Below are 24713 nucleotides of genomic sequence, written 5' to 3'. Positions count from 1 at the left end.
GAACTAACCAAAAACCAGCCAAAACTGGCTGGGCTATCCTCTAATAATCTAACTCAGTTGCCATAGCAACAACAAGATTCTATTACCACGACAACCAAATACACAACGCATTGCTCCCCCCTTAATAAGAACGTCCCCTAAAAAAAACCAAACACTAAACTAGAGAAGGAGGTAGACTGCCTCCGTTCCCGGCTAAACTCCGGGAATTATTTTGCCCCGTAACCGTGGGTTTGCTGTAGCTAAAATTCCAGCCATTGAAGAGGCCTTCTGTCTCCAGGTGGATTATGGTGGACTTCTGGTGTTCTTGCACCCGAAAGTGTCTTGGGGGCGGGCCTGACAATGGGCTCAGGGTTTGTAGGGCGAATGGGTGAGGATGTGGTATCAGCTTGTTCCGGGCAGAGGAGTATCTCTGCTGCCGGCATTAATGGAGGGGAAAACTCAGGAACAGGTGACTCTTGATTCGGTGTCTCGCCGGAATTGGTGAAGTCAGGCAACTCAACAGAAGATGTGTCCTGAGGACAGGTATGACCTGGCAGCAGCTGATCTACATGTCACTGCCAGGTGAGATCCTCTGCAGTCCAGACTGTGTAGGAAACAGGTGCTGTTTGAGCGATGACAGTAGCAGGGACCTATTTTGCTCCAAAAGTATAATTCCGAGCCAAAACCGGCTGTCCCGGGCTAAAGGTTCATTTTTTTGCTCTGGATGCATGCCTGATGACTTGATCTTGCTGCTGACATTGCACAATTTGTCGGGGTTCAGAAGGTTTAAGCAGATCAAAGCACGCGCACAGCTGTCGTCCCATCATTAGAAAGGCTGGGGATGCCTTGGTCGTAGCATGAGGTGTGTTTCTATAGGATAGTAAGAAGGTATCCAGACACTTTTGAATGGATAATTATCCCCTTGCCGATTTCAAAGCTTGTTTCATTGTCTGCGCAATCTTTCAGCTAATCCACTGGTGGATGGATGATATGGTGCGAAGTGATGTGGTGTATCCCATTTGCCTTTGTTGGTGTCACTAGGTATAGCTACCAGGTAACTCGGGGGGGATGGAAGGCCATAAGTGCCGATGAAACCTCCCTGCTCTGGGTCTAAGTAAGCCACAGTAACTCCATCTTGTGAACTTTAACCTACCTATATGCTAGCAGCCTAATGCTGAAGCAGGCCGGAGCAGATATGTAATAGTCAGCTTTTTCTAGCAGACAGCTGCAGTTTCGTTCACACTAGCAAAACTTTTAGTGATAATGCGGGGGGGAAAGGGGGAGGAAAAGGCCTAGTGCGTAGAGCTTGTGAGGTCAAAGATAAGCATGCGAACGGGAACCTTTCTAATTGTAACTGCTCGAGGAGGGAGGGGTAAAGAGGGAGTATCAGAACAAAGGCTTACACACACACAGCTTGGAATATAAAAGAAAAAAATTGCTTGTATGTGCTGTGCTTGATTTGAGACATGCTGGTCTCCTGGTGCCTTTTCGAGATCTCGAATAAACTTTGGTGTGTCTATTGGTGCGGCGCACACCGGGCAACGAACCCTGTTGCCCCCCCCACCCCTCGGGCCCTCTGGGCCGGCAACACCTTCATAAAATTTTGAAACTCCTGAGAGATGAACTGCAGTCCGTTGTCGCTCAGAAGTTGTTCTGGCAGACCGAAACAACTAAAGAGTCCTCGTAGTTTTTGAATAGTACTCTCTGCAGCTATGCATCCGAAGAAGTGAGGTTTTTACCCATGAAAGCTTATGCCCAAATAAATCTGTTAGTCTTTAAGGTGCCAACAGACTCCTTGTTGTTTTTGTAGATACAGACTAACATGGCTACCCCGTGATACTCTGCAGTAGAGGACTGTATTATAGAGACTTTTGGCCATTTAGAATGGGCATCTACCACCACCAAGAACATTCTTCCTTCCAGGGCGCCAGTGAAGTCAATGTGAACACGTTGCCACGGGTTTTCAGGCCAGTCCCATGGTGTAGGAGTGCCCACTGGGGTGCATTCCTCACACCTTGACATGACATGCAAGATCTTGCCTTATCTTCAATAGCACTGTCCAATCCAGGCCACCAAAAATAGCTTCGTGCAATTTCCTTCATGCGCACTATTCCACGGTGACCAGAATGTAGCTGTTCTAACAGATGTGATCTCAGTGGTGGTGGGATAATGACACACCCACAACAAACAACCAGATTGGATCGATAACTCCATCCTCCTGGGCATGTAGGTAACAAGGTTGGGTGAGACCGGAGAGGTTCGTCGAGATGTTCCATGCATCACCAGGTCCATAACTTGGGACAATACTGGGTCAACTGAAGTTGCCTTCTTTACCTGAGTAGTGGTGATGGGTGTATTCTCTACCTGTTCAAAGAAAAAGTTTTCCTTCTGGGCAATATCTTGACATTTGTCTGGCAAAGGCAGCCTTGAGAGACCATCCACATTGCTGTGCAGAGTGGACTTCCGATATTTGATTTCATAGGTGTGCGCGGAAAGCAACAATGCCCAACATTGCCTACAACTAGCAGCTAATGGGGGAATGCCTGAGTGGGGTCCAAAAATTGAAGTCAGGGGTTGATGGTCTGCGAGAAGAGTAAACTTCTGTCCGAACAGGTACTGATGAATCTTCCGAATTCCAAAAATGATTTCCAATGCCTCATGTTCGATTTGGGCATAGTTAGTTTCTGCTTTGCTTAGAGTGCATGAAGCAAAAGCAATAGGTCTCTCTTCTCTCGAAGGCATAATGTGTGACACGACTACTCCCACTCCATAAGGGGACGCATCACAGGCCAACTGTAGGGGTAACGATGGATCAGAGTGAGTCAGAACTTCAGAATTTAGCAATGCATCCTTAGCTTTGTTAAATGCAACATCACAGGCTTCAGTCCACTTCCAGGCCTTGTTCTGCCCAAGGAGTTTGTGAAATGGTTTTAGCAGTGTGGCTAACTGTGAGATGAACTTTCCATAATAGTTCAATAGTCCTAGAAATGAGTGAAGCTGGCTAACATTTCAAGGAGGGGGAGCCTCCACAATAGTCTTAACTTTTGCAGGAGCCTTACGAAGACCTGTAGCATCAATGATGTGTCCCAAATATTCAACAGAGGGCTGGATGAATTCACACTTGTCTTTGCGGACTCGAAGGCCATACGCTTCCAGTCTTTGTAGGGTAGCCTCTAAATTCTTTAGGTGATCCTCCTCATTCCTTCCAGTGACCAGGATGTCGTACAGATAGTACTGGACTCCTGGCAAGCCACACAAGATCTGGTCCATAGCCCTCTAGAACAGGGCAGGAGCAGACGTTAATCTGAAGGGTAGGCGACAGTATTGATAAAGCCCCTTATGCGTCACAGTAGTCAACAGCTCTTGGAACTTTTCATCGATGTGCATCTGTAAATACGCTTGTCTCAGATCAATCTTACTGAACTTTTGTTCCCCAGCCAGGCCTTCGAAGAGTCATCGATGTGGGGAAGCGGGTATTGCTCTGCACACAATACTGGGTTGACAGTGACTTTAAAATCACCGCAAATCCAGAGGGAACCATCTTTCTTCACTATTGGAACAATAGGAGCTACCCCTGGGCTATGAATAACTCATATTAGGACTCCATTTGTGACCAGGCGCTCCAGGTCCGCTTCAACCTTCGGCCTGATGGCATATGGCACAGTTCTGGCTTTCAGGTATTTTGGTTGACTGTCAGGTTTAAATGTTCAATGTCACAGTGATTCCTTCATACTTCCCAGATCCTCTCCAAAAACAGCAGCATGTTTCCTTAATATAGCAGGCAGACTGGTGTCTTCTTTAGTCATTTGGTGCACTTCTGCCCAGTTCAGCTGGATCTTCCTAAGCCAAGACCTACCCATTAAGGCTGGGTAATTACCTCTCACCACAAACATGGACACAGCTTCTCCCGTATATGTCTTCAGAATTGTTTTTGTTGCTTTAAGCGGAAGATGCTGTAGCTTTTCTTTATACACAGACTCAGAGACCAGCAAGATGGCTGCACTGGTGTCCAGTTCCATGCATATAGGTTTGCCATCCAACAACGGGGTTACCCAGTATTCATGTGAGCCCACTGCCAAAGACAAAACGTGGAGTGGCTCTTGTTCTTGTGATGAGGTGTCTCCTTGGTCATCCTGGGTCTGCTCTAGGGTATGCAGATTTCCCTTTTTGGTCGGCCAGACCACAGGCTTCTTTTTCTTTTGTTTACAGGCACACTCAATGTGTCCCTTTTTGCCACAGTGTCGACACACCAGGTCCTTACACCAGCATTCTGATGCATGGGGACCCAACTTACCACAGCGGTAACATTCCTGACTCCCCACACTTTTGTGGGTAGGTTCTTGTGACGCCTTATGCACCCTAGGGGATGCACCGATGGATTGTGCCTCCTTTGTTGCCAGTTCCATAGAGACCGCAATGTCAACAGCCTTCTGTAAGCTAAGCTGAGCCTCTGTCAATAGGCGCTTCTGTCATAACTATAAAGGGAAGGGTAACAGCCCTCCTGTGTACAATACTATAAAATCCCTCCTGGCCAGAGACTCCAAAATCCTTTTACCTGTAAAGGGTTAAGAAGCTCAGGTAACCTGGCTGACATCTGACCCAAAGGACCAATAAAGGGACAAGATACTTTCAAATCTTGGTGGGGGGAAGGCGTTTGTTTGTGCTCTTTGTTTTGGGGGTTGTTCGCTCTTGGGACTAAGAGGGACCAGACATCAATCCATAATCTCCAAATCTTCTGAACAAGTCTCTCATATTTCAAACTTGTAAGTAATAGCCAGGCTAGGCGTGTTAGGTTTATTTTTGTTTTCTCAACTTGTAAATGTACCTTTTGCTAGAGGGTTTACGTCTGTTTGCTGTAACTTTGAACTTAAGGCTAGAGGGGGTTCCTCTGGGCTCTTTGAATCTGATTACCCTGTAAAGTTATTTTCCATCCTGATTTTACAGAAATGATTTTTTTATCTTTCTTTCTTTAATTAAAATCCTTCTTTTTAAGAACCTGATTGATTTTTCCTTGTTTTAAGATCCAAGGGGATTGGATCTTAGCCCCTACAACACTTAAGAATATTGGCACCTTCTTCTCTTCTGTAATGTCATTTGCAATAAGAAAAAGCTCAAAACGCTCAGTATATACATGCCATTACACTATAGTCTCCTCAAAAGGTTTCAGTGGCCCCGTAAGTGTAGCCATGGTTTTAGTTTCAGTTTCAGTTTGCACAGTCAGTGCAAACAAGCCAGTTCTACCCCCTTCCAGCAGCAAAAAGGTTTTTTTTGTACCTTAACTTCTACTTCCTTCTGTTGCTAGGGCAGCACAGACATCCCATCCTCGTCGCCATGTTGTTATATCCTTGGGGGCAACAAGTTTAGGAAGAAATCACTGGAGACACAGAAAGCTGTAAACCTTAAAAGTAGCCATTTATTGACACACACTAAACTAATCAAAAACCAGCCAAAATTGGCTGGGCTATCCCCTAGTAATCTAACTCAGCTGCCATAGCAACAACAAGATTCTATTACCACGACAACCAAATACACAACAGTAGGCAAGTGCATTTGATAATAGTAAGTGAATTTGATGAAATGAGAGAAAAGAGTACAGTATTAAAAAAATCACAAAGCAGTGACTAAATGCCAGTTTGGCATTACTAATGATTACTACTATTGATATCCACTGTATAATGTATGGCATATATAAGGTGAAATAGAGGTCACAGCTTTTAATTTTTTCACCTTCTGTGAAAGTGAACTATGTTGGAAGAAAGCAATCAAAAAAGGCAATATTATAACCTCATCCAAACATCTGGAGGGAAAGATATTAGAGAGACAAATATAAAAATCTAATAGGCCTGTAAAATTATATAATGTCCTGACCCCATGCTTGTAACAGACAATGAATGTAACAGTTAAAAAAAATATCATAACTAATGAAAATATGCACTATTATAATCATAGTATACTTCATTCTTGGTCTCACACACACAATCTCTGATTACGGTAGAATATTATCAAAGATACAATTTCAGGACCCTCTACTATTACTATTTAAATGGGAGAGCTCTCAGTGTACTAGATGATTCATAGATTCCAAGGCCATTACGATCATCTAGTCTGATCTCCTCTATAACACAGGCCATAGAACGTCCCCAAAATAAAAATCTAGAGTATATCTTTTAGAAAAACATCCAATCTTGATTTAAAAATGGTCAGTGCTTGGTAATTAGTTCCAATGGTCAGTTACTCTCACTATTAAAATGTATCCTTTCTTTCCTCTCTGAACTTGTCTAGCTTCAACTTCCAGCCATTGGATCATGTTATAACTTTCTCTTCTAGATTGAAGAGCCTATTATTAAATATTTGTTCCCCATGTATATACTGACAATCTGATCAAATCACGTCTTTAACCTTCTTTTTGTTAAGTTAACTAGACTGAGATCTTTGAATTTATCTCTATAAGGCATGTTTTCTAATCCTTTAATCATTCGCGTGACTCTTCTCTGAACCCTCTTCAATTTATCACCATCCTCCTGAATTGCGGACACCAGAACTGGACAAAGTATTCTAATAGTGGTCGCACCAATGCCAAATACAGAGGTAGAGTGTTCTCTAATCCTACTTGAGATTCCCCTGTTTATGCATCCCAGAATTGTATTAGCTCTTTTGGCCACATCATCATATCGGGCGCTCATGTTCAGCTGTCCACCACAACCCCTGCACATCTTTTTCAGAGTCACTGCTTCCCAAGATAGAGTCCTCCGGTAAGTACTTTTTTTGTTCCTAGATGTATACATTTAGCCATATTAAAAACACATATTGCTTGCTTGCACCCAATTTACCAAGCGATCCAGATTGCTCTGAATCAGTGACCTGTCCTCTTCATTATTTACCATTCCCCCAATTTTTGTGTCATCTACAAACTTGACCACTGATGATTATGTTTTATTGGTGACTGATAAAAATGCTAAACAGCATAGGGGCAAGAACCAAACCCTGCAGGACCCCACTGGAAACACCACACAGCATCGGTCATAATTCCCCATTTACAGTTTCATTAAGATCTATTGGTTAGCTACTTTTAATCCATTTAATATGAAGCAATGCATAAAAACTGCAGGTAAAGGTATTGAATCCTCAAAATGCAGATATAGTATATGAAATCTATTGATATGAACACAGCAGCAAAATGAGGACAGACACATGCATGGAATTAAGTGGCAGGCCACAACTTTAACACAGAGGAAGGGAGCTACCCGCCCATCACCCTACTTTCCTATACCATTTAATTGGTTCCAGTGTGGAGGTTACAGGGCTCCTTACCATATAACTCATAATGTGGAGTAGGCTCACCTCAGCCTGCCCTTCAGGACTCAGCTTCTCTGAGTCCTAGCATCTTCCCCACCATGAGGGGGACACAGGATGCGGGAGGCCTCAAGCGCCACCATGAGCCCGAGGCCCATCAGCAAAATCCCAGGACTTTTACCTCTGGGAACTGTTCATTTTATTCTTTTAACTGTGATGGAAACCAGCCAGACGTTGTAACTAATAAACACTATCATTCAAGTACCTCAGTTAGGTACTAAACACGTTTCTACACAACCCACTTTGGCTTGAAGGTGCTGCCAAGAAGGCAAAAAATGCCCTGGTCCTCTGCTAATTGGCCCATGGGAAAAAAATATCCTTCCTGACCCACAAAACAGGTGCCTAATTCTAATGAAAGAGGTGCTGGGGCACAAGCAATTAAGTGCTGGACTCAAGCAACTTTTTTTTTTTTTTTTACATTCATAACTGACGTGGTGATCCCAGAGGTGCTGGAGCTATGAACTGCCAAGCCTAGAGGAGCCAGAGCTCCGCCCCGGCAAGCCCTGGTACAAATTAAGCACTGTGTGGTCAGCTACACCCACAGCATCTGTTAGGTCAGGTTCAGATTAGTAGTATGACATGATGAAACAGAGCCAAAAGAGGCTTGACATGGCCCCTGCACTGGGCTAAATCCTAGGAGCTGGGGAATGCTGGCCAGTCAGCATCCTTCTCCCCCATGTGGCCAGTGGGTGCCAGAAACTCCCGGCGTGGGGGGAGCTACCTATTGTCCCGGGGTGAGTGTCTCCCTCCCTTGCCACTGGGACTATCCCCCTTTCACTGCTGATCCCATCAAGTTCCCCCACATGTTGATGCAGGGGGTGGCATTGTCCTGAGTTTGCATTCAAGCAGCTTACAATAAAGTTTGCAAATGACAGAAACACACTGAGTGCTTCTAGTTCCTGGTGCAGGAGTGCCTGGAGGTGGATTGCCACATGCTACTGGATATCACAAAACAAATAAGGTTATAAGAAAACACTGCTATTCAAGCTTATGAAATAATCAATATGTTTCAATGAATCATACTGGCTATATTTATGTTTCTTTCATACTCCTTAACCTGCCCCACAGATAGTTTCTCACCCTATTGAAGTATTTCATAAGCCACAGGGGCTTACTATCACAGGCTGTGAAGACCTTCTTTTAGAGAATTAGTCAGGGTGAAGAGAGAAAAACTATTATGGCATATTAACAATATTGCCCCGTAGAATATTCAGCTCCCATTGCAATTAAATGGAGAAAGTATTATTAGCCATTCTTTTTAGGACTCTGAGCTGAGCATTTTCGTTATATGACAATAGCTTGGAGAAATACTATGAATCCAGTTCTATAAAAATAAATTAAACATATTTGCAGACTGTACTTTCAGAAAATGAAACTAAAATGCATCTCACCAACTGTAAGGAAAGAAAGTTATTCAGTAATGTCTGCCTTACTGAGTTGTAGCAAAGAAATCATGAAACAATGTACTTAAAATATTTCTTTGGTGGTTAAAAACACTGCAAAGTCTGACTGTCATCTATCAAACTTATTATAGGTTATTAACCAAATATGATACAGTTGATTATTATATTATAAATCTATTCTTCGATGACACTTATATCACCAAACTCAGAAAGTCAGATTTCTTAAAATAATCTAGATAATTTAAAAAGAAGAACAGGAGGACTTGTGGCACCTTAGAGACTAACAAATTTATTAGAGCATAAGCTTTCGTGGACTACAGCCCACTTCTTCTGGGCTGTAGTCCACGAAAGCTTATGCTCTAATAAATTTGTTAGTCTCTAAGGTGCCACAAGTCCTCCTGTTCTTCTTTTTGCGGATACAGACTAACACGGCTGCTACTCTGAAACCTTAGATAATTTAAGAATCACAACCAATTTATTTTAAATTGTGCAGGATGTCAACTCTTCTGTTTCAGACTTCCATTGCGGTAGATACTCTGTGATAGCGCTCTTCCTATGTACCACTTCCAGCTAAAGTATTTTAGGGATATGAGTCAATGGAATGCCAGTACCAGTCGGAGTCTCCACATATACAAGCACTGGAAGGACTGATCCCACCATTCTCTCTCTTCTCCATCATGAATGGGGAAAATGCTGAAGGCATCCTTGCATTGAACTCCTTCAAATCTCTCTGACTGTTCTCCACTGACTTTGAAGTCCCACTTTGAATTTGTTATATTTATTTTCATTAAAAATCTCAGCTTTGCCTTGAGCATGAGACAAAAATTATCCTTACCAGCATCAGAGTCCATTGCAATCATATCTTATCAGATTTTTTTGAAAAATGTACAGAGTTTCATCATTATAACCACAATTTGGATTTCCTAGCCTGATTTTTATGAAGTAAGGATAAACTCTAAGTTCTAAACGCATGTCAGTAGGAGACAGTCTGGCATTTAGGATTTAAAAATAAATGCCTCAATCTCTTGAGGACTGGGGGGGTTTGAAAATTTGGTATTCTATGTGTTGTAAAATAGCATGGTCTTTATAAATCTGTGCCCAAGAATATATAAACCAAATGTTCTCCTGTGTGCTAAACATATACAACATGTTATTTATTGCTGGGTAAATGACATACCTGTCACAATCTCTATTACTAGGAGTAACTGCTTGAAAGGACAAAAAGTTTTATGTAACACATTATGAATTCTGAGTGACTTTTTAAAAAAATTTTTTTTACATTGTATTTGTTTAGCTAGGCTATTATTTTTAATATCAGTTCCACTTGGGATATATTTACGAATTATTGCTTCTCAGCTTTTTCTTCTGAAGTTACTACATAAACCAACATTACAATAAGTATTCCTACTGCCTACCATACTACTTTAGGAATCATATACACACATAGGCATAGCTTGACCGCTCTATTTGGAGGGGGGTCCGGTGCGGGGGGCAGGGCAGGGGAGCCCGGCCAGCTTAGTGGGGGAGCCCCAACGGCTGCTGCTGCAGAGACATAAACCCAGGAGCTGTGGCCATTCTGGCACAGGCTACCACAGCTACTGCAGCTGGACTTGATGGTGTCACTTTTCAGGTACCTCTCGGTGCTGCTGCCTTCCTGCTGGGGCTAATGCTGCTGCCAAGGGGATGCTGCATGCCAGGCTCCTGCGATCCCGCACCACACAGACACACACGGCAGCATGGGCTCCACCGGGACCGCCAATCCAGCCAGCACCGCGGGCTACTGGGCGGGGAGGAGGAAGAAGTCGGGCGGGGGGGTGATGCTGCTGCAGCACCGAGCCTCGCTCCCCTGATCATGGCGTTCCCCCAACCATAGCACCCCCATAAGGCTGGCCCTGTTTGGGGGAGGGCAATGCCTCCCCCCCCCAAAAAAAACCTACATTCATGCAGGGTTAAGACTGCCTTCATGCAGGGTTAAGACTGCCTGTAGATTTACTTTTCCTGCCTTTGGCCTGCCTAACTGTGTAAGCTTAACAATGTGTCAGTGTCATTTTTAACACATAAACAGAGTACACAACTGTATGTGCTTTTCTTCTTGTCTACTGAGAAGTTTCTAATTTCTGTGCTATGTAAATCATACATACTCAGGAGGAGAAAGATATTGTTTAGCTAGCTAAAGCTATAGTTAGGATTATACATGCAGTATTTCATTAAGAAATCAATAACTAGGACTTTAAGAGTGCATTGATATAGGGCCTTAATAGATTTTCTTCCCTGGCCTCCCATGAAAAACAACACATTATTTGTGGCCAGCTGTATATTTGTACATTCTAGGCACCAGACTGAAGAGATTTAATTCAGATGATCAATATTTTAATATTATAAAGTAAAATGATGCCAAATATTTTATAAAAACTATTAAGAAAATGAAAAATGAAATTAATATTTTATCTCAATTAGATGATGAAGTTTAAATATGCCACAGTGTGAAAAGAATACACTAATAAAATGTCTAGCGTCTACTGAGATTCTGCTCCTGGTATTAAAATAATGGTAAGAATAATATTAACTTTTTGATAGCACTTACTCTGTGGATCTCCTTGCACTTTACCAAAGGAGGTAGGTAGCATTATTTTCATTTTACAAGTGTGGAAATTAAGGCAAAAATAGGTGAAATCACTTGCCCTAATTCACCAAGCAGCCCAATGGCAGAGCTGGGAGTAGAACCCAGGTCATCTGAGTCACAATCCAGCACCCTATCCAATGGGGTGCACTGCCTCCCATCATACAAATCTCTCATGATTGTATTTCTTGTCCCATGTGGTGAAGAAAAGAGGAATATCAATAGTGGATTGTGATAGGTAAAGCTGTGCAGTGCTATATTCTTAGGCGTTAGGAAGGGGAATTACATCAGGTTTTCAAAGACACCACGATATTATAGGAGGTGCAATCAGCCTATTTGAGCACATATATGACGGGTAATAAAAAAATAAGATGCCACTGCATACATTTCCCACCCCGTACATTGTAATTAAAAATCATTTAAAAAAGTTCTTGGAGTCCCATGTGTTCCTTCAAGAGCAGATACCACTAGTTAAAGTATCTGCTTCATTGGTTTCAATTAGTTTATTTAATTGACACAATTCCCCAAGAAATAACATTTGTGTAGACTTACTGAAGATTTTCATTCTTGTCTAATAAAACTAATATTATCCTTGGGAACTTTTAGACTCTCGCTCCATGCAGTAAAGGAGCCATCACAATCAGTGGTTACAGTGGCTTTAGTTCTAACATCAGCTTCAGCTGAAAATTCGAAAATGATCAAAAAGAACAAATCCACGTTTGATAAGTACGCACTAAGCTGAGGTTATTAAGTTGAGCTTTACAGAGAGTTGGGTGTTGTCCCCATATTTGGCTTTTCTAAATATCCCTAGACATAAGGGAGAAACCTGCCTTTTAAGTTGAAGTGTTATTGTGAAAAGTTCATTTTTTGGGTTAGTCACCTCTTTTTGGCACCTTGTGTGAGGCCAGAGAGGTCCAGCACATGGCCGTCACTTGGGACATCTGTTTGTAGACAAATGCTCTGCTTGCACAACATTGTTTCTTTGTGAAACAGGCCTGCTTCAGTGCCTGTTTTGATGGCAGTTAAAAAAATGAAATCCAACAATAAAATGTAAGTGACCAGAATGTAAATGTAAAACTATTAAAATCATAAATGAACATTTGTTGCTTTAACAAATGCTGCTCACACTATGAACTGTCAGCCCAAACATCTTTCAAATATCACTTTTTAGAAAAAATAGAAATCCTTTATTTGTCTTAGTCATTTGTAATGGGCCTGTCATTGTACTATCTATATTTCCAATGAAAGCATCCAAGTTCTTTGAAGACTTACCACCACCAATATACAACAACAGCTAAGACTTTTTTCTTTAAAAGACATACCAACAAATAACATTTGTTGGCGTTTACAAACCAACTCCAATAAGGAATGAATGTAGGGATATAAAAGAAGGTACTAACAGTGATTCCCCCAAGTGACAGTGACCCCCTCATAATTTGTCCTCCACACTTTAAAATCCAACAGTTTCACCAAGTACAAAAATCTCTTGGGTCTTCTGTTAAAACTTGTAAGCTACTGTCTGTAGAAACCATTGATTATATCTATCCTGTGAAAGATACTTTATTACTATGTAAAACTTACAAACAAGTTAATTGACTTTGTTCTTGAAGTAATTGATACAATGTAAACAAACACTATAAGCTGTTAAGTGACTCTCACTTCATTCAACGGCTCCTAGGACAGACCCCCACCCTCTGTGATTAAAGGGCCGGGAGTCTCAAATGAATTAGCACACACCCCGAAAGTGGTGGAGACAGTAAATTAAAATATGGTTAAGATATGGAATGTATGTTGATGAATGCTTGATGTACATAAATGGTTAGGGAGGTGCCAGCCTAGAAAGGGAGTATCCATCGGCCAAAGAATGTGTTAAGTAGGACCACCAGACAACCCCCTGAGGGTAAACTGGGACCCACCCCATCACCTGGAAGGATGAGAAACACAAACTTTGGACAGCGTGGAGCCACCAGGAATGTGCCACTTTGGGCAGGAATGTGCCATCTGCTGATTGAGTTAGCAACAGCAGGATGAAACAGTTCCCATAGACTAACATAGGAATTAATTCCTATAAGAATGGACTCTAAAGACTGATGACTTTGAGTCTCTGGTTCTGCTGCCAACCTCCAGGAGCATCAGGTGCACCTGACACAGACTCGGCTCCATCCTCAAGACCAAGATACCTGGCCAGTAACTTGGCATAAGCAACTTCTAGGCTGGTAACTATAACAACTATACAGAACTTGAATGAATGATCCTCTCTCTCTCTCTCTCTCTATATGTGTGTGTGTGTGTGTGTGTGTGTGTATAAGAAATAAGTAGTCAAACAACGTTGTTTACTTTTATCTTTTGCTTTATCAGTATATTTACAATAAATGTGGCATCTTTGCCTTATCCCTCTTAATAAGATCCTGCTGGTTTTTATTCTATTGGTATAACATTTATATGATTTCAGATGGTAGTATCTGTTTGTGGCACGTACTGTTGACACTATGGAGAAGGCCACATTAGAAGTGCAGAGATTGAAAGGATATGATCTGACCTCTCTTTCCTGTTACGTAATGCTCCAGCAGTTCTCCTAGTTACCTCAATCCCTTTGCCAATTGTATAGTAAACTGCTGTGGAATATCCTAAATCTCACTAACTGCTTCTCCAACACTCTCACCAAGTGACTCAATACAACTGCCCTCCAGCTGTCAGATATTCTACACCCTTTGACAAGGAGTCCAATGGCCTTCTCAGATATTAGCTTCTCCCAATCGGCAGGTTTAATACACTTGTAAACTATGTAGTATTCTGAGGGCTAATGTTGACAGTGCCTTTTGAATGGTTTGGTTTTCTGCTGAGGTAGAAAGAAGAGACACCTGCTCTGATTTATACTGAAACGTGAGGTGGGGAAGACAAACGGACAAACGAGCCATACTTCTATTGGTTTAGGGATCACTGTCTTAAAGCAGTAAGTCTCAGATGCATCTTACATTATATTATAAATTTTATTTAATTCAGCAGACATCTTTTCTTCTACTTTACATCTCCTCCCTGGAGAGAAAGAAGGGTGTAAGTTTTAAATATATGTATATTTCCTTTTTTGTTCAAGCGAAATATAAATACTTAATCAATATAAGACTTTCTAGGCCTTAAGTTATGGAGTAATCTATGCCTAGTTGCATGTATGGCTGACAATGCAATACAAGGTAACCATCATCGCAGAATTTACACCTTATTGTGCATTTCTGCTTAATTTAACAGCATGAGTTCAGCTTCCCTTCAGAATTTTAATAAGCACTTGACAATAGGACCTTCATTTCAGAGTCTTCCCCCTCAAAATAAACCCGATCAAAAACTTCACTGTGACAGCAGATGGTGATAGTGCAGATGTACCATAGGACTTGAAGGTTCATTAACTGTCATGAGATGTAGAGTGGCAATTGTGAGGAGCAACAGTTATGATGTATTGAAAAATATTTAGTTCAACAGACCTACAAAGTCAAAAATCCCAAATGAGGCAGAACATAAACACGGACTCCCATGTACTGCTAGAATCATATTGAGGGTATTTTCTTTGAGTAACATCTCACTTTTTACTAGAACATCCTGTTCCATCATTTCACTTTTTAAAGTATTATAAAAGTGATATCTTTTGGGAGGTTATAATCCCACAATCAAAACATTTGTATGTTTCAGCACAGATGTCTATCACTCAAACAGATGTTAACCTGTCAACCTGCCCAAGTAATGACATTCACCTTTATGACTGGAGTAAAGGTGCCTTTATTCCTCTCTGAAGCTGGCATTTTTGGTGGCTAATGAAATGGCTAATGGAATGGCAATATAGCAGAAAGAATGATAAAGCTCCAGCAGTTTTTGGATGGCTGGCTGAATTTTTACCAGCTATAGAAATTTGCCTCTTAAAACAGAAAGAATCATTCATGTATTCAAATATGCAAATATTGGACAGTATATTATAGTGCTATTTTCATCAATATAATAAAACTCTAACAAATAGAATAATTACTTAAAGAGCAGTTATCTGATTTACTTATAAAGGTTAATCTTGGCTATTTCCTCTAAACAGAGTATCAATTATATCACTTAATAGCAGCTTCTCATGTACATATCGTTTTCTTTTTAAGTGGGTCAGCTCATTGCTAATACCATGTAATTGCAATTTGTGCTTTGCCTCTATAGCACAGAAGGGTGATGATCATAATGTACTGGTGAAAGTGCAATTTAATGTCGAAGTAAATCAATAACACAGAAAATTACTCAGCTTATTACAATATACTCCCTGATATTGAATTTACCCCCAAGGTTACTGCCAGATGTAGTAAAGTGTGTGTGTTTGGGGGTGGGGCACACAAGTCTGAGGGTGCATTAAGGAATTCCATAGCTGAGTATAACCAAATATAGTACAAACCTAACCAAATAGTATAGCTATTTCTCAGTGTGGGAGTGCAGTAAGGGGAACCCAAGGAGTCACCATCTCCTTGCACAGCACAGCCTCTGACGGCACTCTCCTGAGCCCAGACTGCAGAGGCTGCTCCCTTTGCACACCTCAAGGGTTGCACTGCACCACCACCAAGGTTGGACATACTGGGGTAAGGAAATGTGCCCCATTTTAGTATGGTACATTCTGTGTAACCCCATGTGCTCCACAGAGCATAAGGAGGGATGCTTTCCTGCTCTAAGCAAATGGGAAATTCTGCACCTGAAACAAAATTTCTCCCCAGTCTTCCCTTGGAGCTGCACAGTTCTCTACCATCCACAGTACAGGGCTGTCCTTTAAAGACACAAACATTTTATTCTTACCTGTGCTTGATCTTCTTGATCCTTGAGGAGTCAGAATATTTTTTTTTGTAATTAAGAGAAAATAAATTTAAAAACTGAGATCATAAAAAAATTGCAGCAATGCAGATTAGTTCAGGTATTTCTTTGCAAACTGTCTAGTAGGTAGACATAAGATAGATTAAGACTTGATTTTATGTACATAACACCTTTCACACTCAAAGTGATCCTCCAAAGTACTTTGCAATAATGTAATAACTGTGCTCAGAAAGCTACTGGAATGTTCCCTTAGCTTTTCCATAAATATGATCCTCAAAAAAAGAAGGGAATACTGGTCAAGTTACTATCTTCAAAAAGTGTGATGAATCCTTGAATTACCAATTGGAGAGTATTTATAAATGGGCAGAAGAAGGAACACCTGTTTCATGATGAACTTGGCACTGCCTGTGTTTTAGCATCATGTAAATAATCCAGAGAAATTTTAACACATGAGATATAAAAATGTAGTATACATTTAAAATTGGGAGAAGAAACTGCTTGATCTTAATCCAATATGGGCCCAAACTAACTTTGAATCCAACCCTTTATAATTTTCAAGGATGATTATAGTCAAAACTGTGAATGTAAGCCCTTTCTCACTGGTATTAGAATGGATCTAGGATGGATCAAAAACTAGAAAAATTTGGATGCAACTGAAATTTCATGAGAACACAGGATTTTGAAAGTTTCAGTCTTTAAGAGGGTGCCAGGCCTCTGAAATTTTGGGTTAAAAATTTCACTTGGCAGCACTGAATATGTTACCATTGAACCCAAACTCAGCTTCTAGTCATGATTCAGCCTTAAATCTAAACCCTAACTCCATTATAAAACTAATTCTCATTTGAACAATATCTCAACACCATGTTAACCCCACAACCATGATTCACGTTCCATGTGGATCACAAATGAAAACTGAGTCTCCCAATAGCTGGTGAGGGAACATACCCAGAATTAGCAGCAAGGTCTCCAGCAGCTGGGAGGCAGGTGAATTTGGCTCCCCTTGCCAGGAAGGGTTGCAAAAGTTGGTAGGAAGGCCTGGTTCAGATCTCTAATCCAGGAGTTCTCTGGCAGGCTGTGAGGTAGATTTCAGATTGAGATCTGTCCATTGGCAAGCAGTTATGGATTGATTAGGATGAACAGCATAGAGGAGGGTTGGGGTACTCATGAAGGGGTAGTGTATGAGATCAGGACCTGCAAATGGATATACACTACATGTCCTTTTAGTGAAGAAAAAAATGTATATTAGTCTTCAGTGTTGTAAGGGTCAACAAAGAAGCCAGTGTTACTTTTTTGAACTCACTCTAGCCTAATGATCTGTCTCTCTCAGGAGCTGACATTTTCAGTGCTTCATACAAGAGCTGCAAAACAGTGACGAGCTCCAAGAAAACGAAAGGTGACATCTGTGTTTCCTGTTCCACCTTGGCAGATCAAATATAGAAGTCCTTGGCTATCACCTTGAGATATTCTAAACTTACTGCCTATCTGATAATGGGCCTGATCCTCTTTCCACTGAAGTCATGGGATTTCTGCTCAATATGCATGAAACTGTAATTTAAATCTAGGTTTTTCTTCAATTACTTGTATGTATTTTAATAGATAGCATTAGATATGGAGAAAGGATAGGGTTCAGAGAAAATAAAAATATCATTCAGTTCTAAGATTGTGCTTATTTTACAGTGGTATTTTCTTTACAGCCATCACTTCACTACTCGACGAAGTGGATATTCACCCATGAAAGCTTATGCTCCAATACATCTGTTAGTCTTAAAGGTGCCACAGGACTCTCTGTCACTTCACTACTGTTATATTCTCCTTCCTCAGTCTCCCCTAACTTTATTTTCCCCATTTCCGAGAACCTTTCTGACACCCATCCCCTTAAGGACACATCCTATTCCTTTGACCCTTTTCCATCATAGAATCATAGAAGTGTAGGACTGGAAGGGACCTCAGTAGGACCTCAGTAGACGGGACTAAATGATAACTAGACCATTCCTGAGAGGTGTTTGTCTAACTTGTTCTTCAAAACCTCCAGTGATGGAGATTCCACAACATCTGTCACCATTTTGTTCCAGTGCTTAACTACCCTGACAGTTAGTAAGTTTTTTAACCTGAGCAGAACACAAAGAATGAAAAAGAGAGACACAGACAGGCTGAAGGATCTGCTGAAAACATGTCTGATCTTAGAAGGTGAGGTTTGGGGGTCAGATGTGCAAGCTGGAAAGAGTGTTCCTGGTGCTGTGATAAAAGAAAGTTTTTTGCTATTTGAGTCCTTCTGTGGACTTTACACATTCTTTGTAAATAAACAGAACTGCATCAAAGAATTGCACCAATTTTTCTGCCTAACTGGAACAACCTAAGAGACCTCAAATTTTTGGCTAGCTGTTCAGCTCAAAAAGGGCTAACGCTATTTTAGCTAGCGCTTTTATAGAATGATACTTCAATATACATATATTTAATCACTTTCAATGACAATGAACTATTCACTCTCCCCTCCACCCACTAGTTTTTACAAAGTAAAGTTCTGGCACCAACTCAGTCTCTTTAAATGAGATTCACAGTTTATATTTAAAGAAAGTTCACATTTCTGTCCATATTTTTGCATCATGAAAAAATAAACACCTAATATATTTGCAAATTTCACTGCCAAGGGAAAATTCGGTATGAAGCTTCTATACACCCAGATAAACATAGATGAAAAAGTCAACTAATTTATGCGCATCTGAAGCATTAATAATGTCTAAAATTAATAAAGTCAGATATTTTAGTAGCTAAAATTTTAGCAAAGAAGGATATTTATTAGAAAGCAAATGCTTACATATGCAAAAACAGCAATATATTTTTGAATCTCACTCAAACAATCTTTACATAGTCAGCAAAATATTTTGAATTTTACAACTCATTTTGATAGCCAAATACTCATACAAGCCATTCCTTATTTGTAATGGTAAAATATAATATTCTCCATAACTTGTTTGTCAGCAGGCTTATTTGCAATAAAAGTTAGATGAAGATGTTTAAATTAGAATAGCCGATCAATATGTGCTTAGGGCTACAGACAAGCATATACGTAATTTTACTCACCTGAGTAGACTTATTTGCTTCATTGGGACTTCATGCGTGTAAAGCTGTTCACATGTATTAGAGTAAGCAGGTTTGAGCCGTATCCTAGTTTCTCTTATTGTTTACTATATAGCACCTTATGCATTCATGGGTTTTTAATTGGACATATAAAATAAGGAAGCTATTTCCCTGAAAGTGTTTGCATACTAAACAAATAAAAATATACAAAGTTTGAGCTAATCACTATAGCTAAAATATGGTATTGTTAAGAAAATCCCCCAAACTAATTTCCCAGTCAGATCAATTTCAGAGTTCAAGGTTTCTTATTACATGGACACATTAATAATGTACTTTCATAAAGCAAACTAGTTAGTTCCTGTATCCCCAGAGTTATTCAACTTCAGATAGACAATAACTCATTTTACTAAAATAAATGTGGAAATGACAAAGATAGAACAAGACCGTACTTTAATTAGCAGATAAATAATGTGCTGTTAATGGAACAACAAAATGGCTTGATCCTTCTCTGAAGTTCATGTTGATGCTAGCTATATATTAGAACAGGGGTCGGCAACGTTTGGCACGTGGCTCGCCAGGGTAAGCACCCTAGCGGGCCGGGCCAGTTTATTTACCTGCTGACACGGCAGGTTCGGCCGATCGCAGCCCCCACTGGCCGCGGTTCGCCGTCCCGGGCCAATGGGGGCGGCGGGAAGCCGCGGCCAGCACATCCCTCGGCCCGCGCCGCTTCCCGCCGCCCCCATTGGACCGGGACGGCGAACCGCGGCGAGTGGGGGCCGCGATCGGCCGAACCTGCCGCTTCAGCAGGTAAATAAACTGGCCCGGCCCGCTAGGGAGCTTACCCTGATGAGCCGCGTGCCGAACTTTGCCGACCCCTGTATTAGAAGATAGAAATTAGCCCTAAATCTGTGTGTGACTGGAATCTTTTCCTCAAACAGATAGACAGTATTCAATTAAGACCACACAATACTTATCTTCAGTAAAAAAACAAAAACAAACAAAAAACCCCACAAACAAACAAAAACTTTTGTTCAAATCAAGCCAGGAAGGACATCTGATTTTGAAATCAACGATCTCTCAAAATCCTGCATCCTCATAGTTCAGTAAATTTTTTCCTCTCTATATATGAAATTCTCTAATTTGTCTACCTCCTTTCAAATTGATATTTTGGCTGTCTTCCCTGAATTTTTCTATGGTAAGTCCTGAGGGAAGAATTAATTAATTTCAGACTCCTTTACAGATAGCATGACCAACAAGCTATTCAAGTCAAGGAAGTTATTTTTGCTTTTTAAGCCAATGAAACTCTAATGAAGAGGAAGCAAATGCCATTCTAAACATTGGTACCAGGAGGTCCAAAATAGCAGAAAGCATTGCATACTTATGCACTAGCCTGCTGAGCCATTATATCTATTATTTATATTTGTATTATTTTTTGTTGATTGGTAATTTTTTGAGCAACGAATTCATAAAAAAATCCCGATTATTAAAAACTTAACTTGCTAGTTATCTTTTGTTTACTAAGCAATTTTGTCTTTCCTTATTTTCAGATCAGTCAACAGCAATCTTTGTGCTACAGAATACTAAGTGATTTTACAGTAACTGTTCTTGAATAAGCTCAAGGTGAATTGACATCTTCAGTGAAAACAGAAGTGGTGCAAATGCATTCTCTACTTCTGTGGATGACTTACAATCTTTTAGGAAGAGTGAGAGGGAGGGAAAATTCTTTTAAAATCCAAGCCAGCTTTAACAATGAAAGTGTCACCAAAGAGGAGACTTCCTCAGAATGTCTTCATTCTCAAGACACAATATATTAGTGTATAGAATATAATAATCCCACCCCTCTTTTCATTATAAAAGTAGAAACAAACAGAGATGCATTTCGGAAACAATGGGCAAAATCCTACTTTTCTTGAACACCTCAACACCCTTTTATTTCAATGACCTAGTGTAAAGGAAGCCAATTAAGAGCTAGCATCCCTATCTTCTCTGGGGGAAGGGGGGGAACAGAGCAACAAAACAATTCCAACACAGCTGCTATGAGAATTATTAATTTTCCAAATATTTCTCTTTCTTACCTGCTGGTTTACGGGAAAATTCCTGTTGATTTTTTTTATCTATAAAAATGAATAAAAAAATTAATTAATAAATATACTAAATAAATGCAACAATGAAAGGCATTGTGGATGACGTGTGAAGCACTTGTGAGATGTTGTCCTCCACATTAGACTGGTGTAAATCAGGAGTAACTCCACTGAAGTTAGTGGAGTGATACCAGTGTCCAACTGTTGTGAATGAAAGGAGAATTCCTTAACTCAGTATATTGGACTGAGTGAAACAATCGTCCAAGCTTATAGAAATTACAATACATGCAACTTTCTTTCTGAACTTTACAGAATCAATGGAAAACACTGCCATTAATCTCTATTTTTAGAAATTCACAAACCTTAATTTTAAGTGTAACCTTTGGGTAATATTTCTGAAGCATCAAAATATCTAACAACATGAGAACAGCTCTCAGTCCTTGAAGTCATTCAAGGTACATCAGTCTAATAAATAGCAAATACCTACCCATCCTAAAAACACAAGTTAAAAAGTAGAGATGAGCCCACACTAAGCCCATGGAATCGTGGGAAGTTCAGATGTCATGGCTAGCTGCTACCTCTATTTGGGTAGCACCAAAAGCCCAAAGTACAACACTTCCAATTATGGGAGAATCTGAATATGCAACAGATGTAGCTGTTCCTGCTAAGAAGAGTAAATCCATCCGTGCGCGTGTGTGTGAGAACACACACACACTTTCAGAACAAGCTTAAAGGGAGCAAATCTTCTAACTCTACCATCTGCATTCTTAGATGAGACCTTAGATTTGATTGCTAGAGTTTATTTTTTTCTCTCCTAAACTATCTTACTGCCAATTGTTTCTGTGTCTCAGGGGAAATGAGAAAAAATGCTATTCAAACATTAAAGGATAAACCGTATTGTCAACTAGGCATCAACGGTAAAGCCAGCCAGGTCCCCAAACCAGAACATAACATTTACACTACTCCAATGTAATGCGTGACATTTTATGGGAACATAAGATGAATCACTAGAGAATGTATTTCCTCCAAAGTTTATAATCTCATCTAAATAAACATCCACACATAAAGTTGAAAGAAGCACTTCAATGGGTAAACTTAAAAAAGAAAAAATGTACTTTTCCACAGTATCGACCCCCTCACCAGGTCATCCAGCAGATATTAAACACTCTGCAAGTCTTGAACAGCCAGCTCCCACAGCTTTGTTATCAAAGCATATTTAACACTGTCAAAAATTTGCCAGCAGCTGCTGAATTTATTTTGGGTTCACCCTAACCCCAAAATGTCACGAGTCTCAAAGCAAAGCCTCCCTACAAAAGTCTTAGTATCCTCTGTCTTCTGGGTTCATCTATGTCCAGGGAAAGAGAGTTGGAAGAAGAATATTCCAGCTGTTCCAAGTTACTCAATACAATTGTTGGACACTATCTATCCTAAGGCACTTTTCTCAAGAGCAGGTATATTAAATATAGGTTATATCTACACTAACTGCAGTGAGTAGAGTGCAGACACTAGATGCCCAGTTAGCATGGATATAAACAGGAGCGTAGATGGTGAGACATGGCTTAGATGAGTAGAAGAGAGTGCCCTACATACCTGAACCCACAGGGTATATACCCTACATGGCTCCTACATGCCCAAGCAGTGCCTCCCACATCTACACTGCTATTTTTAGCAGTGTGCTGTCCTGCTGCATCCCTGATGCCAGAGACTTTCCATACCACAATGAAAGGTTCCAGAAGTGGGCAAAGTTTCTGGCAGAGGGGAGGCAGCGGAGGAAAGTTCTAGCAGGGGGAGGCAGTGACAAAAGGTGCAAAGAGCGGCCAGAGCATTTTCCCACTGACTCCCCCCTACCAGAGCCTTTCACTGTGGCATGTAGCTACACGTATAGTGCCTGTACTCTACATGCCATTGTAAAGGTAGGCATAGCCATATAATGGATGATGTACAAAGATTTTGAGCCTTATGGGTTTTGTTCCTAAATTCAACATCTATAGAATAACCCCCAATAACAGTACCCATCACTACCTGTAGGTACCATTAAAGTCTTGCCATAATTAGGGCCCTACCAAATTCACAGCCATGGAAAACATACCACGGACTGTGAAATCTGGTCTTCCCCCCGTGAAATCTGGTCTTTTGTGTGCTTTTATCCTATACTATATAGATTTCACAAGGGAGACCAGCGTTTCTCAAATGGGGGGTCCTGACCCAAAAGGGAGCTGAAGAGGGGTCACAAGATTATTTTAGCGTGGTCACGGTATTGTCACCCTCACTTTGTTGCCTTCAGAACTGGGCAGCTGGAGAACAGCGGCTGTTAGCCGGGCACCCAGCTCTGAAGGCGGCGCCCCACCAGCAGCAGCACAGAACTAAGAGTGGCAATGTCAGACCATGCCACCCTTACTTCTGCACTGTTGCCTTCACAGCTGGGTGGCTAGAGAGTTGCAGCTGCTGACTGAGGGCCCAGCTCTGCAGGCAGTAGCACAGAAGTAAGGGTGGCAATACCATACCATGCACTTACTTCTGTGCTGCTGCTGGCAGTGGCTCTTTCTTTAGAGCTGGGCTCCCATCCAGCAGCCGTCACTCTCTAGCTGCTCATCTCTGAAGCAGCACTGCCACCATCAGCAGCACAGAAGGGTAGCAGTACTGCAACTACCCCTACAATAACGCTGCGACCCCTCCCACAATTCCTTTTTGGATGCAGACCTGTAAAATTGCTGTGTAAATGTTTGGGCTCAAACTGGAGCCTGAGCTGTGGGACCCTGAGAGGTGGGCGGGTCCCAAAGCCCAGGCTCCAGCCCGAGCCCAAACATCTACACAGCAATGTTAGTCCCAAAGCCCAAGCCCCGCGAGCCCAAGTCAACTAACCTGGGCCTGCCATGCCCATGCTTTTATTCTGGTGTAGATGTACCTTTAGGTGCTTAAGGCCAGGATTTTTTAAAGGATTTAGGCATTGCTCAGCTAAGCTATAGTTCAGCTTCCCTATAGACAGGGCCGGCTCTAGGTTTTTTGCTGCCCCAAGCAAAAAAATTTTTGGCTGCCCCCACCCCAGCCCTGGGCTCTCCCTCTCCCCCCCCCCAACTGCACCCTCCTGCCGCCCCAGCCCTGGGTCACTGGTAACTCGCTCCCAGGGCGGGTCATTCAGCAGGAATTTTGGATGTGCACAGAACACAGACAGGATTGGTTCTCATATGGTTACAGAACTGCAGTAAAGTGGAACAATTTTCAGCTTGTGTGATTGAAGGATAGCTGTATGCATATTATAAGACTGTCCTATATAAATGAGGAAAAGTTGAGGTGCCTTTATTATTCTTTTGTTCCATTCTTTGATTCTATGGGGAATGCACTATCACGGTCTTCCTTTTAAACAAATAAAACTAAAAC

The 24713-nt window shown here is 41.1% G+C and overlaps 1 protein-coding gene across 6 annotated transcripts in view; it reads right to left on the bottom strand.

The window, feature by feature from the left end:
* The window catches only part of SNTG1 (syntrophin gamma 1), a 790136-nt gene that overhangs the window by 94175 nt on the left and 671248 nt on the right, over positions 1 to 24713 (bottom strand). For all 6 annotated transcript variants that reach the window (XM_008168521.4, XM_042857030.2, XM_008168520.4 and 3 more), the window contains one exon: positions 21330 to 21368. In XM_008168521.4, the coding sequence (XP_008166743.2) occupies positions 21330 to 21368 (39 nt within the window). The remainder of the gene's footprint in view (positions 1 to 21329; positions 21369 to 24713) is intronic.

The sequence above is a fragment of the Chrysemys picta genome, chromosome 2 (assembly GCF_011386835.1).
Source record: "Chrysemys picta bellii isolate R12L10 chromosome 2, ASM1138683v2, whole genome shotgun sequence".
Lineage (NCBI taxonomy): Eukaryota > Metazoa > Chordata > Testudines > Emydidae > Chrysemys > Chrysemys picta.
Note: the sequence above shows the minus strand (reverse complement) of the source record. Positions and strands in the feature narration are given on the sequence as shown.